Below are 17,990 nucleotides of genomic sequence, written 5' to 3' on the forward strand. Positions count from 1 at the left end.
TATGACAAATGCGATAAAAAAAGCCACACAGAGCATTCCTTGTTACAATCCGAATAATCAACTTGCACAGCTTGACATTCTGCTAAAGCACCCAATTCTGCTCCCAGTGCTTTTGTTATGTTGTTTTAAAGAGTGCTTCTAGCGAGCCAAATTAGCATGTCAAAATGGTGCAGAGCTGATGAAATGTCTGGTTTGCGTTCTCTGTATGCACAATAAGGGGTAGTAGGTCACCAGTTAATAGACTGGCATCAGTTCTGTGCATAACTAAATTATGCACAGATAATAATACTGATATTTGTCATAAGCAATAATAACACAAGTAAACATTAATTAAAAAATATTTATTGAAAAATGCAACCAGTGAGTCCAAAAACTGAAAAACATTTCCTCTTTCTCATTTGGATAGCACTTTGTAACACAAGTGAGCAGTTGAGGTTTATATGTATAGCTTGTGGTGGTGGGATTAAAACAACTTTCCAAAAGGCTTAACTAAACAAAAAAAACTAAAAATAACAAAATAATGGGCACTAGAGATACTGGCCCTTCTGTCACTCAGGGGCCCCTGGAATCCTCCATACTTACTCACCCTTTACCCTTTTCATTTTATCATTAAACGGAAGCCACCTTGAATCAAAAGTGTCTTCGTCTTTTCGGTAGCAGAGATTGTCCTCTGTTTATTTCTTTTAACGTTACAGTTAAAGACAGAGCAGACAATTTCATTTTTGCAGCAGACAAAAAAAAATGAAGCCTCTTTACAAGAGCCTCTAATCTTAAGTCAGTCTCATTGATGCTGGCTGGTCCATAGGGCATTAGGGCACGTGCCAGGTTGCTGCTGGTCTAGTGGGTTCTCAGGGGCTTGGCATACACAGGCTCCAGGAGGTGGAAAGGTAAGAGGAAGAACAAAGACACCAGGAAGACCACGATTACTACCGCCAGGAGCACATAGCGACCAATGAAGAAGGTGTCGACTATCTGAAACACAGCAGGGTAGATTGTTAGAAATTAAATGCACTGACATTTGAAAAATCAAAGGATGGATCCTCAGTTCTCCACTAGAGGTCAGCAGAACTCCTTCATGAAAGTGAAATAGGAAAAGAGGTTCACTTCTTTAGCTGTACAATACTTTCTAGTTGCTTATGTATTTCTACAGATTTATCAGTGTAACAAAATCCTGTTTATATCTAATCATGTCTCTTTAGAAAAGCAAGTTTTTCGTCTTAGGGAAGGAAACCTTAACCTAATTTCATATAAACCTAACAAAAGCTGGTTTACACTTAGCGCTCTTTAGAGTGCTTTATTAGTCATGATAATTACATTTAAAATCTTTTCAGGCTTCTGTTTAACTGTATGTGTTCAATTTAAGCTTTAGGCGACAAAGAAATAAAGAACCACATGTCCCTAATGACAGTCAGCTACATAAAGAACAGAAAGAGAGAGAAAGAGAGAGAGAAATAGAGAGAGAGAGAGAGACAAAATAAAAAAAAGATAGTTAATGTGTGTAAAAGAGTGACAGACCTGGACAAGGAAAAGGACAGAGAAAGGGGTACAGTGTCTCTCTCACTATGTGTGTGTGTGTGTGTGTACGAATGGGGGAGGGCATCGTCTCCAGTGAATGCAGTGTTCTCTCGTTTAAAGCATCTCACTTTCTAATTTGCCAATTAGCCGGCTAGCGAAGCAAGGAGCGGTGGCCATGTTTTATTAATGCGGCATTGAGTGAGCCGTGCCCAGATCCTGTTTGGGGCCAGCCTAATTGGCACTGTGATATGTTTTTGTACAACAGCGAAGGCTCCAGCATTTCTTATACAACAGACCGCCACTTATCAGGAGAAGCAGACGATCTGCTCAAACTTTTACCACAGGCAGCAAAACATGAGCACACACAGCAAGGCTCGCTTCACAGTCCTGGGTGACTCGCTCTCCACATGCACTTAGGACTGAATTAAAAAAGAGCATTCTTTGTGTATAAAGCAGTGCTGATATTCATCATGATATTGTGATTTTCATCTTGTGAAAATAGCAAGCACAGGTTTACTGATTTAGCATTCTAACACAAAAGAGTCTAACAGGCATTGATTTTGGGATTCCCTTTTGAGACAAAATCACGGCTATGCTTTTTTTAATATATAAAATATGGCAAGTTCTTGCATTAAATCACAAGCTAAGAAAAATAAACTTACGGAAAATAAATCACATACCGTTCTACCTAAACAGAAGTTAGAGATATTTTAAAATGTTAAGAAACAAAACATCACATTTGAGACTGTACATTGTTATTTAAGGAATGTACCGAAAGTAATGTAAAACTTTTTTAATTAACTGACACAGGTCATTCAGATTGCACATGGTTTGATACAGTATCTCTTCCTCTATACAAAGGTACTACTCAACATAGTTTACATCATAAGCGCCATCTTTAACCCCAACTTTCGAACCCCCTTTAAAAATCTCCTTCGTAGCAAATGATGGTCAGCCACTGCGTGGTTTGTCTTCAATGCTGGCTTCCCCTTCCTTTAACATTCATGTGTGCACATTGCTTGTAAGTGCTGTTATCTCCATAGACATTCTACAGCACAGAGATGCAAAGGCATTGCTTGTGATGAAAACTATGTTAAGTAGAACCTTTGCATGGAGGAAGAGATACTCTACCAAATGTGCAATTCGAAATTACTATGTGAGGTAATAAAAAAAGTTGTGCCTACTTTTGCCTACTATAATATATTTGCCTACTGTAATATAATTTACTTTTGTGCCTACTATAATGGCTAAAATTCTATTCAAGATGACATGGAAACAATTTAATTACAGTTATTCTGCCAATTTAGAAACACACCCTATTTTGTTTCTTAATTCTGTTCTAAACCTTAATTGTACAAACCGCAATTCCAATTAAGTTGCCATAAAAACAGAATACAGTGAACTGCGAATTCTTGTTGGCAAATTCATATTCAATTGAAAACACCACAAAGACAAAATATGGAATGTTTAGACTGATGAACTTGATTGTCTCTTACAAATAGGGAATTCCTGCAACACATTCCAAAAGAGGGTATTTTCACCGTGTTACATCACCTTTCTATTTAACAACACTCAATAAGCGTTTGGGAACTGAGGACACTAACAGTCCGGGGTCTGAAATGTCGTATTCTGTGATTCATAATGCGCCATACATTTTAAATGGGAGACAGGTCTGGACTGCTGGCAGGCCAGTCTAGTACCCACACTCTTTAAAATGAAGCCTTAATGTTATAACACATGCAGACTGTGGCTTGGGATTGTCTTACTGAAATAAGCAGGGACGTTCCAGGAACGTGGAAGTTACCCTTGCCCTGGGCACTAACACACCCCCATACCATCACAGATGCTGGCTTTTGAACTTTGCACTGATAGCAATCTGGATGGTCCTTTTCCTTTTTCAAAAACAATTGAAATGTGGACTCGTCAGACCACAGCAGACTTCCCCACTTTGCACCCGTCCATCTCAGATGAGCTCGGGCCCAGAGAAGCTGGTGGCATTTCTGTGTGTTGTTGATGTATGATTTGTGCTTTGCACAGTACAATGTTGCCTTGCACTTGTAGGTGTTGCAATAACTGTGTTAATTGACAATGGTTCTCCAGAGTGTTTCCAAGCCCATGTGGTATTATTCTTTATAGAATGATGTCTGTTTTTAAAATAGTGTTGCATGAGGGATTGAAGGTCACAGTCATTCAGTTTTGGTTTTGAACATTGCTGCTTATGTGCAGACATTTCTCCGGATTCTCTGAATCTTTGACTGTGGATGATGGAATACCTAAATTCTGTGCATTTGTACGTTAAGGAACAATGACAAGTCTGGGGTTGTTCCTAAACTGTTGGGCTATTTGCCCATGCAGTTGTTCCCAAATGGTAAACCAGGCTTGTGAATGACTGAGCCTTTCGGGGATCCTCCTTTTTTACCCAATCATGATGCTAACCTGTTTCTTATTAACTTGTTCACCTGTGGAATGTTCCAAACTTTCCCAGTCTTTTGTTTCCCCTTTCCCAGCTCTTTTGGAATGTCTTGCAGGCAACAAATTCAAAGTGAGTAAATATTTGCAAGAGTCAATCCTGTTTGAACATCGCATATCTTGTCTTTGTGGTGTTTTTAATTAAATGTAGGTCACTCAGGATTTTTAGATCATTTTAGATCATGGTCCCATTGTTTATTATAATTGGGGTTTGTACAATTCCTTTCTTTTTTCCCCCACATGATTTCTATAGAAGCAATCCTTTATACGGACAAATCAATCTCTTCAAAATATGACAGTGATCAAGGAAATCATTGATATGTAAATAACTAAGTATATATGCCACTACATTCTGTCTTGAGGAACTAAATAGATCAAGTAATAGAGGAAATCAATCATGATGCAGCTTCCTGTGAAGCAATGTCACAGTCACCATGTTGAATTCATGCTGATCATTTTTCTATTACAGACACACTAAAGTGTTTTATTCCTCTTACATCACAGCCGTTATTTTATTTTTTTATTTATTTCCTCCGAACCATGTGACGCCAGCCAACCGCATCTTTTTAACTACTCGCTTATGCACCAGGCGGATGGGCGGCGTAACACACTCAGAGGACAGCACTATCCACTCCTTCTGGTTGCGTGAGCTCACAGATGCCCCTGATTGGCTGAAGAGCGGTAATTAATCTGAGAGCATGAACTACCTCTTATCCCTCCCCTCTGAGAGAGCTCGGCCAATCAGCTCTCTCTAGACCTCCGGCTACAAGAGGTTACAGCATCACCCGGGAATCGGGCTCGCAATCTGAGGATGATATGGCGAGCACTTTACCACTGCGCCACTCGGAGGCCCAATTATTATTATTTTTTGTATTAAAACAAACAAGATTTCTGGATCTACACTTTAACACTTACACCAGCCTATCTTTTGCTCTCTCTCTTAGAGTTAATAATACAAATTGTTATTAACAATAACCAGACCAGACAAATAAGGTTTAAAAAGGCAGAGAATTAGTATGTATAATATATATAATTAGTATATATGAAAATAAGTATGTTAGAGTGGTGCAGGACATGTATGAGAGATGTAAGACAGTGGTGAGATGTGCTGTAGGTGTGACAGAAGAGTTCAAGGTGGAGATGGGTCTGCATCAAGGATCGGCTCTAAGCCCCTTTTTGTTTGCTCTGGTGATGGACAGGATGACAGATGAGATAAGACAGGAGTCTCCATGGACTATGATGTTTGCAGATGACATTGTGCTTTGTAGCGAGAGCAGGGAACAGGTGAAGGAAAATTTGGAGAGGTGGAGGTATGCTCTGGAAAGCAGAGGAATGAAGGTTAGCCGCAGCAAGACAGAATACATGTGTGTAAATGAGAGGGACCCAAGAGGATCGATGAGGCTACCAGAGGTAAAGAAGGTGCAGCATTTTAAGTACTTAGGGTCAACGGTCTAGAACAACGGAGAGTGTTCAAAGGAGGTACAGAGGCGGGTACAGGCAGGTTGAAATGGGTGGAGAAAAATGTCAGGTGTGTTGTGCGATAAAAGAGTATCAGCGAGAATGAAAGGAAAGGTGTACAGGACAGTGGTGAGACCAGCAATGCTCTACGGCTTAGAGACAGTGGCGTTAAAGAAAAGACAAGAGGCAGAGTTGGAGGTAGCAGAGCTGAAGATGTTGAGGTTCTCTTTGGGAGTGACAAGGATGGATAGGATCAAGAATGAGTTTTTCAGAGGGACAACCCACGTTAGATGTTTTGGAGATAAAGTCAGAGAGGTCAGATTGAAGTGGTTTGGACATGTTTAGAGGAGAGATTGTGAATATATCGGTAGAAGGATGCTGAGATTGGGACTGCCAGGCAGGAGGTCTAGAGGAAGACCAAAGAGGAGATTTATGGATGCAGTGAGAGAGGACATGAAGTTAGTTGGTGTGAGAGAAGAGGATGCAGAGGATAGGGTTAAATGGAGGCAAATGATTCGCTGTGGCGACCCCTGAAAGGGAACAGCCGAAGGACAAAGAAGAATACAAATTGTTGCTTGTCGTTTTACCATAGAACCAAAACCACTTTCCCACATCGGAAAACTAAAGAAAATGCCTTGAGTCTAATTTAATAGTTTTAGTGAGCCTTGCTTTTAATGTAAGCAGACTGGTTGCTGTGCATATGCAGTGGTCAACGAAAACAGGCACTTATGCCTATCCTAAGACATTAACATAGATCAGGACAGTATCGCACCATGTCACAATTGAATAAAAAACCTAACCTTCTGCCTTAAATTGTATACTTACTGATCAATCATTTGAGAGATGCCAGTATCCAGAGCAACTTACATAAGCAGTTGAGGGTCAAGAAACTCGCTCAAAGGCCCAACAGCGGCAGCTGGATAGTTACTAGGTTTGGAATATGGGATCTTCCAATCATTAGCCCAATGCCTTAACCACTGAGCTGCCCACTGCTCCTTACATGTAATTCTGTAGCATTACTGAATACAATCACTAACTGTTTTTCCTCTTACAGTTAGTGTTTAAACATCAAGAGAAACACAGCTCACAAGTGTGCATAACATTGCTACGCATGAAACTGCTAAACATTACAGTTTAGTGGTTTTACAAAGCCTGAAGGACACAAATGTTTTGGCCCTGACATGCCTTCTGGTCAGTGTTTCGTTTTAATCCTGCAGATGTACAGACTGTAAGAAATATTGCTGGGTGTTAAAACATTGCTGCTTGCATTGACACTGCTTCTACATATGAAGGCAAAAAGCAGTTATCAAATACAAACCACCCTTAAGTGTTTTAATACTAGAGACTCTTTCCATAAATGTTAAATAATTATATATACTCAGCAAAAAAAGAAACCCCCCTTTATTTAGGACTGTGTATTTCAACAATAATTTTGTAAAAATCCAAATAACTTTAAAGATCTTCATTGTAAAGGGTTTAAACAATGTTTTCCATGCATGTTCAATTAACCATAATCAATTAATTAACATGCACCTGTGGAATGGTCGTTAAGACCACAACAGCTTACAGAAAGTAGGCATTTAAGGTCACAGTTCTAAAAACGCAGGACACCAAAGAGACTTGTCTACCGACTGTGAAAAACACCCAAAAAAAGATGCCCAGGGTCCCTGCTCATCTGCGTGAACGTGCATTAGGCATGCTGCAGGGAGGCATGAGGACTGCTGATGTGGCTAGGGCAATAAATTGCCATGTCCGCACTGTAAGACAGCGCTAGGACAGGAAGGACAGCTGATCATCCTCGCAGTGGAAGACCACGTGTAATAACACCTGCACAGGACCAGTATATCCGAATATCACACCTGCGTGACAGGTACAGGATGGCCACAACAACTGCCCGAGTCACACCAGGAACACACAATCCCTCCATCAGTGCTAAGACTGTCCGCAATAGGCAGTCCATGAGGAGGAGATGCACTGCAGTACTTCAAGCAGCTGGTGGCCACACCAGATACTGACTGGTACTTTTGATTTTGAGCCTCCCTTCATTCAGGGACACATTTTGAAAAAAATTTAGTTTATGTCTTATGGTGTTGACTCTTTTAGTGTTCATACGAATATTTACACATTAAGTTTACTGAAAGTAAAAACAGTTGAAAGTCAAAGAACATTTCTTTTTTTGCTGAGTATATAACAAAGAACCACGGGTCTCGGAGTTCATCCAAAGTTTGTCTGAAATTGCCTAAGATGATGCTGTTATCAGTGTTTAAACTTACATAAGTGCTTTGAAGTCTTCATCATTAAATACATTATGCTAGTTCACCAGGATACTGATCATCAAGCTACAAGTGTGCTTGTAATCCAAAGCACTTGTATATCAAAGCAAATTTCCCCATAAGAAATAATGGAAACTCGTACAATTCATTTAACACCCCAAAAATATTCAGCCTTTTTAACTTTTCTTTTCTTTACTAAGTCTGTTGCTAAAGCACAGTCACTACACTTGGACACATAATTAAAAAATGGCTACACAAAGTGCATACACACGTGGTCATTATGCTTTAGTAAACAGTGCAGGGTGTGATAAGTTTGTTAAGTAACGCTTTTATTTTATTTATCGTTCTTTGCATATGGCCGTTTTAGGGCTGGGGTCAAAGGGTCTGACTGGGTCAGCCTGATACAATCCCCTGAAGCGGACAGTGTTACTGTAAGTGCTTTACTTGGTATAGCTGGGGCTTAAACTCCGACCTTCTATTCAGTAACCCAGAGCCTTAACCCGCTGAGCTACCAGAGCCTCTAAATGCTTTTGTGAAGTTGGGTCCTGTTTTTAGCTTTATAGGCAAGCAGGAAGCCAATTTAAAAAGATAAGTACTAGCGTGGTGTGGGAGTATTTATTCACATGAGCTACTGCGGAGCTACACTCTGTCAGAGAACTGCAGAGCTAAGCAATAAGCCAACATATATGAGATCACATTAGGAAGAAAATTTAATTGGCTTGTTTAAGGGATGGACTTGTTTACACACGCACACACACACACACACACACACACACACACACACACACACACACAGGAGATGTATAAAATGTCTAAAAAGTCAAATTTGCAAGAGGTCCCTTTTAAATAAACATATAAGAGCCTTAAAATTTTAAATAATTATACATTCTTTGTCTTCTTTGCTAAATAATTTCATTATTTAATTTGTTTATATTATGCTTAGGTACAGTAACAGAAACCTGTGTTTTAAACTATACTGTATCTGCACTAATGTCAGAGAAAATTAACCAACACCTTCCAACCAATTAGACTGGAGAAGTCAACAGCACCGTGATATATTGGCAAGCAACTAATATTACCCAATTAGATATTTTGAGCTCACAAATATGTATATGCGTTTAAGCACAAGCTTAATCACCGCCTTGACATTTATAACCATTTCGCTTTTTGCTTTCGCCTGCAGCTGAAATCTGAGATCATCACGTCCTTCATTAACACAGATAATTAGACTCATAAACTAAGAAGAAAAGGCACCGTGGATGGATATTGCCTGAATATTAGAGTATGGTTTAATCCTCAGTGACTGATTACTTTAGAGAAAACACTATTGTTTGCTAAGACACTTAGTGATGACATTAAAAAGATCAGACTTGTGGGTTTTTGTGAATTTCTAAAAGCTTTTACAACATTTATTTTTCTAGCCATTCAGTTTTAATCTCAGGCAGAAACGCAGAATGTAAACTCTGGCTGTGGCATTTTGTGTGTATGCATTGTAAGGGGCAGTTTGGCAGAGAGGACACAGGTTTTGGCAGAAGCACATCAGAGGGATATGCTGTTGGGTGTTTGTGTTATTCTGCTGCTGCAGAGAGATAACCCGTACCGGGTCTTTGTGATACAAATACACACACTCACTCACACACACACACACACACACACACACACACACACACACACACACACACACACACACACACACACACCTTACAATGCAAGCAGAGTGACAATTAGAAAATGTAAATTGGGAACAAGGTCATCTTGCATTTTTGTGCTATTAGACTGCATCCTTTCATTGCGGTCCTGAAGCTTGTTTAGTAAACCTGACATTTTATTCAGTTGCGAAGTAAAAATACCTCCACTTCAGTCCAGAGTAATCATTATAAATCCCAAACATCAACACTGCCATACAATGCAAGCTTACATAATGGATCTGAGCCCTTGATTGTCCATAAACAGCCATGGCCAAAAGTGTTGAGAATATACAGACACAAATCAAATTTTTTTACAAAGTCTGCTGCTTCAGTGTTTTTAGACCTTTTTGTCAGATTTTACAAAGCATTTCTTACAAATAAGGACAATACAATACAATAAGTTTATGCAGAGTCAATATTTGCAGTGTTGACCCTTATTTTTTAAGACCTCTGCAATTCACCCTGGCATGCTGTCAATCAACGTCTGAGCCTGATGACAGCCCATTCTCACATAATCAATGCCTGGAGTTTGAAAAATTTTGTCAAATTTGACATCCGACAAAAATATCCAACAACACTGAAGCAGCAGACTTTCTGAAAATTAATATTTGTGGTATTCTCAAAACTTTGGGCTAAGGCCGTACTAGTCCAAATATATAGGGTACAGTAAGTTAAAGTCCTCCCCCGGTAGTGTACATTCATATCATAAAAACTATGCTAGACAAAAATATACTATGCTATAACATAATTTTTTTGTTGTTGCAATAAACCATATTTTTGTACCCAGCACAGATTTTGAGTAAAATATGGAAATACTTTTTGCTCGCCCAGTACACATTTAAAGATGCATTCTGGTGTTAAATGTCCAGAGGGTTTTATACTGCTTATACCACAGTGATCTTCCAGTGATTGAAAATCATAAGTCAGAGGAACAACCAGCATCTCTTCCTCTTTCTCTAGAAGCACAACTTTTTCAGAGAAAACACCAATTGCAACCTCCTCTGTCTTGAAGACTGTTCACATTTTTTTCACTTTAAAAGTGTAATAAATATCTTTTAAAAAGTTATATATTTTTTTTTTATCAAAGGTCATTTTATAATTATGAAATATATTATTCTTACACTTAGATTATAGTATAATCCATACTGTACATATCCATGTGTATGAGCTGTTACTATAGAAAAAAAATTACATATTGGAACAAACGCATTAATAAAACCTGTTTCATGTCAAATCCTTTACTTATTACAATGAATAATTACTTAGTACAATTATTTAATTAAGTATATGTCATCTCAGTAGATGTTGTGCTGTTGTACTGAATATCACCACAGCTGTGTTACAGTTGTAGGCACGTGACATAAAAAGTCCTTAACGCATTACAGCCATACTGATATTCAGTAAAACAGCAGAACGTTGTGTGAGATATTGATTTTATACAAACAACTTTTAACTGCTTTTAAGAATAAACCATTGAGGTGGTGGTCAGTCCTGTAAATCTCATAGATTTCTCTTTATGTCTCCACTTATTTCCAATCAGCTTTGGAATTAACTGTTGTTAAATATACATTTTGGGCCATTTATATGGATACACCTTAATAAAATGGGAATGGTTGGTGATATTAACTTCCTGTTTGTAGCACATTACTATATGTGAGGGGGAAAACTTTTCAAGATGGGTGGTGACCATGGTGGCCATTTTGAAGTCGGACATTTTGGATCCAACTTTTGTTTTTTCAATAGGAAGAGGGTCATGCGACACATCAAACTTATTGGGGATTTCACAAGAAAAACAATGGTGTGCTTGGTTTTAACGTAACTTTATTCTTTTATGAGTTATTTACAAGTTTCTGACCACTTATATAGCAGTTATTAGCAATTTGCTAACTGTAGCATGGGAGATGGGTGGTCTCGTAGGGTGTCTTGCATTGAAATCTGCTGCAAGGACCCGGTTACTGCGTTCACCAAAAATCAACACACAATTTCTATCCGCTCCTCACGTGTCATTAGTATGTAAACTGCTAATAACTGCTTTATTTTCCCCCTCACATATACTAATGTGCCACAAACAGGAAGTTAATATCACCAACCATTCCCATTTTATTGAGGTGTATCCATATAAATGGCCCACCCTGTATAATAAAATCACTTTTATTTATTTTTTTGGTTTAAGTCAACATCAAAGTTAAAAAATACCTTTATAGTGTAATAATTGAATTTAAAGCTCTAACCCATAATAAAAAGCGCTACAGAGTTCTCAAATCTGATTTGTCTGATTTGATTAATTTTATGTAACAGCATCTATTAAAAAAAAAAAAAAAAAAAACATTCAGGCAGCAAGGCAAAGCACAGGTTTATAAAACACTATTTATTAAAGCTTTTTGAAGAAGTTTTTTTAACATGTATGGAAGAAGTATCCAGCGTCAGTAATTTGCTCCTGTTGTTTTCTGCTGTCTGGCTGCATTTTTCCTCCAAAAAAAACTTTTTTTTTGCCTAATTAACTGCATAAGATATTTCTTTTTATACCTGCTATAACTTAAGTTATAACTTGATCTGAGGAGGCCAGACATCATTAAATGTAAATCCAAACAGATATAAAGTATGACATGGTGTTACTTAATAAATAAATACTTACTATTGTAATGGCTTGCAACTTGCTAGGCTCATACATGTTCCTACAGTCAGTGTTAACATCAGTAATGCATTTACTGCTTAATATACCTGTGCATGACCGAACCACAGCTACTGCTACTTGCTTAGAGGCTTATTTAATGTACTGAAATGTACACTGGAGGTCACTTTAACTTTAATTTGAAAGTGGGGAGCTAGTGTATGCATATTGCTAATTTAGATTTAGCTGAATATTTCATTACCCATTTGCAATATAGTCCAAAACTAAAAATGTGCAGCAGCCGCAAATAGGCTTTTGCCGGCTTGTGACTTTAGCATATTAATGATGACATCAACTTATCAGTGATCTGTGTAACATTCTAAAAGAAAGTTTAAAAAAAACAAAAATAAACTGATGAAATTTTTTAAATGAACAAACTGTAAGTGACTATGAACAATATACATCAATTATAATCACCCTGTGATGGAAGAGAGCAATCAGTCAGTACGACAAGCCAAAGAAGAAAAGTTCTTTTAGCTGGCAATGTTTTGGTTAAGCAAGTGTACAAACCATAATTCATCTACTGTATTCACTAGTCCTATGATCGGTAAACAGATATTGCCTTTCTATATGCAACATGCTAAATAAACTAAACCTGCTATTGTGAACGGGGACAGAAGGTCAGATTACAGACCTGTACACTTACACGTTCATGCAATTACTTAGTTGTACTGCAGAAAATAATGGAATTAATGTCTATGGAACTTATGTGACTGGTCAACCCAGTCAAGTGACTGTATGTTCTAATATACTGTACAGTCCCATTTGGAACTACTGGAGCAGTAGGGTAAATTCATTTTTGTTTGTTTTTGCTATATACTGAGGACATTTTAGGTTTAAGAACAAAAGGTGAATAGAAGACAACAGATGTGAATTTTAGCCTCCATTTCAGAATATTTACAGCTGTGTTAAACAAGAACCTGACACCTTTAATTTCAACTTAGCCATTTTTCAAGTGATTAAAAACACTGGAACAGGTATTTGTTATGTCTACTGTGTGCTGTTTGATCATTTGTTTAAACAATCACTAGGTCTGGATGTCTACTTTTGGTTTGTCCTTTTTTTTTTTTGCAAGAAAAGTGCATTTTTCTTGTTACGAAGGTTAAACTAAAATAAAGACCAGGAAGCTGTCTATGGGAGGAAAGAAAGCCATTTAAAGCTAACAAAAGAGGTAATTCAAGTCAATCAGAGATTTTCCACAAGAATTGGGCATGGTCAATACAACAATTTATGATGTCCTGTAACAAAAAGAAACTCACTACTAACATCCAAACATGGAACAGGCCAAGGATAACAACAGCAATTGATGACAGAAAAATTGTGAGGGCTGTGAAGAAACCCTTCAAATAACAGCCAATCAATCATCTGCTCATGATCCGAAACATATGAACTCATCAGTCAAGCACAATGGAGGTAGTGTCGAGGATTGGGCCTGCATGGCTGCTTTTGGAATGGGCTCACTATTCTTTACTGATGATGTAACTCATAATGATAGCAACAGAATAAAATTAGGGAGTCTACAAAAATGTTATGTCTGCATGTTATGTCTACATCTAACTGGGAGAAACTTCATTATGCAGTAAGACAATAACCCAAAACAAACTTCCAACACAACAAAGTACTTCACTGGGGGAAACTAAAGGTTTAAGACTGGCCAAATGACTCACCCAACCTTAACCCAATCAAGAATGCATTTCAAGTTCTAAAGAGAACATTGAAAGCCTCCCACAGCAAATAACAACTGAAGGTGAAACACATCTAAAAAAGCTATATAAAAAAGAAATTGTGTTGCTGGCTTTATGCAGTTATTGTACACAAGTAATATACAACCAAATATTGAAATATCATGTAATTTAAGACTATCTGCTCTAATAAAAGATAGTTATGGTAAAATAATGAAAATATAAAAAGTAAGAAAACACATTTAAATTGTCCCATTTACAAATATATTTTTTTAGACTTCCTCACAAATGTTGAAAAGGTCTGAGGGATGGACTGGATAAGGAGCTATAATCCTGTTTGCAGGATTTTTGACACGGTGAAGTGGGGAGCATGTATGCTGTTCTTCTATAATGATGAAAATAACATACTAACCTGTGTTTCTTGAACAGAAGATGGTAATTCAGAGGCTCGAGGGAAGAGCACAAGGATCAAGGTGATGGTTAGAGCCAACAGCACCAAGGGAATGATCCCATGCCTGATCAAAGAATAGATTATTATTCATTTAATATGTACATAAATTTAAATACATGCAAGAAGATCTTAAAAATCTACAATATGGCTGCATAATATATTATAATACATAATATAATTTCAAAATAACAAAAAAACCTTAAGGTGGCAGAATTAAAGACTGTTCTCATTTATTATTTTCAAATTATGTACACTGGATCAAGTGCATAAACTGTATCATCAAAACATCCAGCAAACACTGATCTGAAATGGCCAAGGCTGATAAGGATGCTCAGCGCGTATGCTATGTTAAATACATTTAGTTATCTGCGAGTGACAGCTGGTGCATTTATAGCCTTCTGCTATATCATTTAGAGTAATAAATAAGAAATAAAACATGACAGAACCTGCTGCATAGGAAACTTTTTAACAATGAGATGATGTGATGTGGCCCAATTTGAAGGACGATACTGCCCAAAGTTGATTATTTTCCAATAACAAAATGTCTTGCAGTATTTTATACCTTAGCGATTTGCCAACACTTGCATTTTATTTTATTAATTTATTTATGAAAAAATGGCAGGTCAGGCATCTGTTCACAGTTAGGTTTAATGTTCTGAAACATCATTTCATTTTAGGAAACAATTTAGTTTCTTTTGTTACCTATTTTATAACAGCTATAAACAGTCATTACCTCACCAGACTCCGTTTTATCCACTTACACAATGTTAGTGAGACAAGATAAGACAGGACAAAAAAATATTTTTTAATAAAATAAAAACATAAACAGCTGGTCATGTTACTGTCCACCCTGATGACTTTCCTGTTTGAAAACTTTACTTCAGAAAATTCTCTGACACTAGAGCCTCATTTTATATACATTCTAACATAAAGCCACACTTTTCATTTATTTATGTGGACTGTCTATTATACAATTGTTGGTAAAATATTGAAAACTTGAAAGGCAAACACAAGAAAATTAAACTGTTACTACCGGTAGATCAGACTGGGTTTTAAACTATATTTAGATATTCTGAAAAAAATATTAGACACCAAATTACAGACGTACAGTAACAGACTGTATTTTAATCCTTAGTGTCATTCTTCCCCTTCATAAACTTCTCTATACCTTTTTTTCCATATTATTGTGCAGATGTTAGCAGGGAATCTACTCAAAGATACACAAGCTAATGAACAGGTTTTATTTGCATTCCCACAATTCCAGTGCCACTTTGTTGCATGAAGCATGTAAGGTGTAAGGTGTAATCTTGTTAGAACTACTTATTCTTTCTCTTTCATCATTTGATTAATTTAGGTAGATAGTTGCAAAACTATGTTGGAAAGGAAAGTGTATATATCAAAACAGTGTATGAATATCAAAACGTTGAATAAATCCTTTCAAAACATTTTAATTTTTAACTGCTATTTATCATATTTTGTAACGTTACAAAAACACCTGAGAAATAACTATCCATCCTTTCTGTGGGACTTTTTTTGTCTCTCATTTGGTTTCTGTTTTTTATTTTCAGTCCAGTCCCTTTACCTGTATCAGATTAATGTTTGTGTGAAGTGTAAAGTACATGCATGTTTATGCGTCTCATTCTGAGTGCATTCTCACCTCAGCGTTAATACAGTGCAACCCTGACAAGAAAAAAGTGTTAACTGAAGATTAATGAGTGAATTAATTAATGAATTATGTACCTGTGTGTTTTGTATATTCTGTGACCTAAACATAACCAGTTTCCCATCGCCATAATTTATAGTGTATTTCAGTAGAAATTCATTAAATGGCTCAATGGTTTTAGACATACAGTATAATGCATTTCAACTAAAATTGTTGTATTATGCAAAGACATGACATCCCTACTGAACACATCTTGCAATGAACTGGGACACTTACTGCACCCAAAGTCTCTTCACCCGATATCAGTAATATTCTTGTATTCTTGTGTTGTTTACAAACATAATGCCATATGGTGTATAAACATAACTTAACATCATGGTTACCTTTTTGCATTATATTGTACTTATAGATGGTACGTTTGGTCAGGCAAGACTACAAAATAAAAATGCCGAACAGGAACGAAAAAGAGAGTGAGTTAAATGGTGGGCTTACTTGGCTGGACCAGCAGCACGGGACATGATGAGACTAAGGACCAGAGTTCCTATCCAAATGAGGATGATGAGGAAGACACCTGTCCCTACCCCCAGCACCCCACCCATAACTCACCTGGACAGCTGTATCACACACCAAACTGTGAAATAACAATTAAAATGTAAGTTTGTCTAAAAAACTAAAAGACATTCGCACCAGTTGAAGAAGGATTAAAACCTGATACCTATTTTGTGTTCATCTGCATATGTTATAACGTTAGCCAACATAATAACTGTATCATAAAAATAACATACTGGAAACTGAGTGTTCAGTTCAAGCTCAATTTCCATCTTAATCTGCCTACCTGTTAGCCAAGCAAGCTAATAATACTTCCGCGTATAGCGAAAAAGTCAATGATGCTGGTGAAACGAATTTGGTTTCTCCGTAAAAACAAATAAACAAACAACCATTTTTACTATGAGCCAAATAAAGCCCGCTATATTAGCTACAGTATATCTGTCCCTAGATACGGCTTCGTGTTGTCCTTCACTTCCTGTGTTACAGAAAACCAGCCAATCACGGTAGTCGTTTCGCTCCACAAGAATTCTGGGAGTTGTAGTACTCTTCTCATCCCCTAGACTAACGCTATTACTATAAAGATCTATTATGTTGATATTTATCTTTAATGTATTAGTTTTGTAAAAGAAATTAGTTTGGTAAAAAAAAAAAAATATATATATATATATATATATATAAATATATATATAAAGTTAAGAGCTCAACGGCAGAATTTAAGCAGGTTTAAAAAATAGTTTCATTATGTCCTATAAGAGAAGTAAAGGTTTTTTATATTGTTTATTATGATTAACAGTAATCACAAATTGGCATATAGGCTATAATAGGAACTATTAAAGCAGGGGTTATCACATTTTTTTTTGCAGCCAGGGACTGTTCTACTGTAAAATTATTCCCATCAGACCTCTGTGGTGCAGATTGTATTAATTAATAAAGAAAATCTAATTACTCAGTATGCACAGTTTAATTAGATATTTATTGGATACATTTGAGGTACTGAGGTGACCACTCCTTAATAAACTAAAAGATAAAGATGAGCAAAACACAAGATGGAATATAATCCTGAGCAGGTTGGTGTGATGAGGCCATATGCAGTGTAAAATTACTTAGTTCATAACTTGCCAAATCATTTATATGGTAAAGCTTTTTGTAAATATAAATATTTTTTAAATGAAAGGGGTCTCCATTGTCAGCACTTTTGTTATACTCTATACTGTATGTTCTACAAAAGGAGTTTAAATCCAAAATTCATATTCAAGTTCAAAATGTATTTGTCACATACACAACCATATACAGTATAATATGCAGTAAAATGCTTATATAACTGTGACCTAAGACAAATAGCATAGAATAGAAAGATAAAAGGAGTTTACTCCAAGAGGAAGTAAAAAAAAAACTGAAAAGAGAAATGTAAATTTTGAATCATAAAAATGTAAGATAAATGTACAAATCTACAATTTACTAAGTTACAATAATAATATAATTAAATTGAAAACATATAAAATGTGCAGAATGTGCAATATAGTAAGATATGGTATGTGGGTATGACAGCAGCAGTACGAGTGGAACATGAG

General features: G+C 36.7%; 1 protein-coding gene across 2 annotated transcripts; it reads right to left on the reverse strand.

The window, feature by feature from the left end:
- Positions 1-322: 322 nt before the first annotated feature.
- On the reverse strand, positions 323-16,876 carry tmem218 (transmembrane protein 218). Of its 2 annotated transcripts, none has more exons than XM_053475874.1 (4): positions 16,706-16,876; positions 16,363-16,501; positions 14,169-14,271; positions 323-972 (listed from the first exon to the last, which is right to left on the reverse strand). In XM_053475874.1, the coding sequence occupies exons 2-4, from the start codon at positions 16,467-16,469 to the stop codon at positions 838-840; spliced, it is 345 nt and encodes a 114-aa protein (XP_053331849.1). In that variant the 5' UTR covers positions 16,470-16,501; positions 16,706-16,876; the 3' UTR covers positions 323-837. The 2 variants fall into 2 exon arrangements, with proteins under 2 accessions (XP_053331849.1, XP_053331850.1); XM_053475875.1 differs by having other exon boundaries at positions 16,586-16,876.
- Between the last annotated feature and the right edge of the window lie 1,114 nt (positions 16,877-17,990).

Source organism: Clarias gariepinus, chromosome 17 (genome assembly GCF_024256425.1).
Source record: "Clarias gariepinus isolate MV-2021 ecotype Netherlands chromosome 17, CGAR_prim_01v2, whole genome shotgun sequence".
Classification (NCBI taxonomy): Eukaryota; Metazoa; Chordata; class Actinopteri; order Siluriformes; family Clariidae; genus Clarias; species Clarias gariepinus.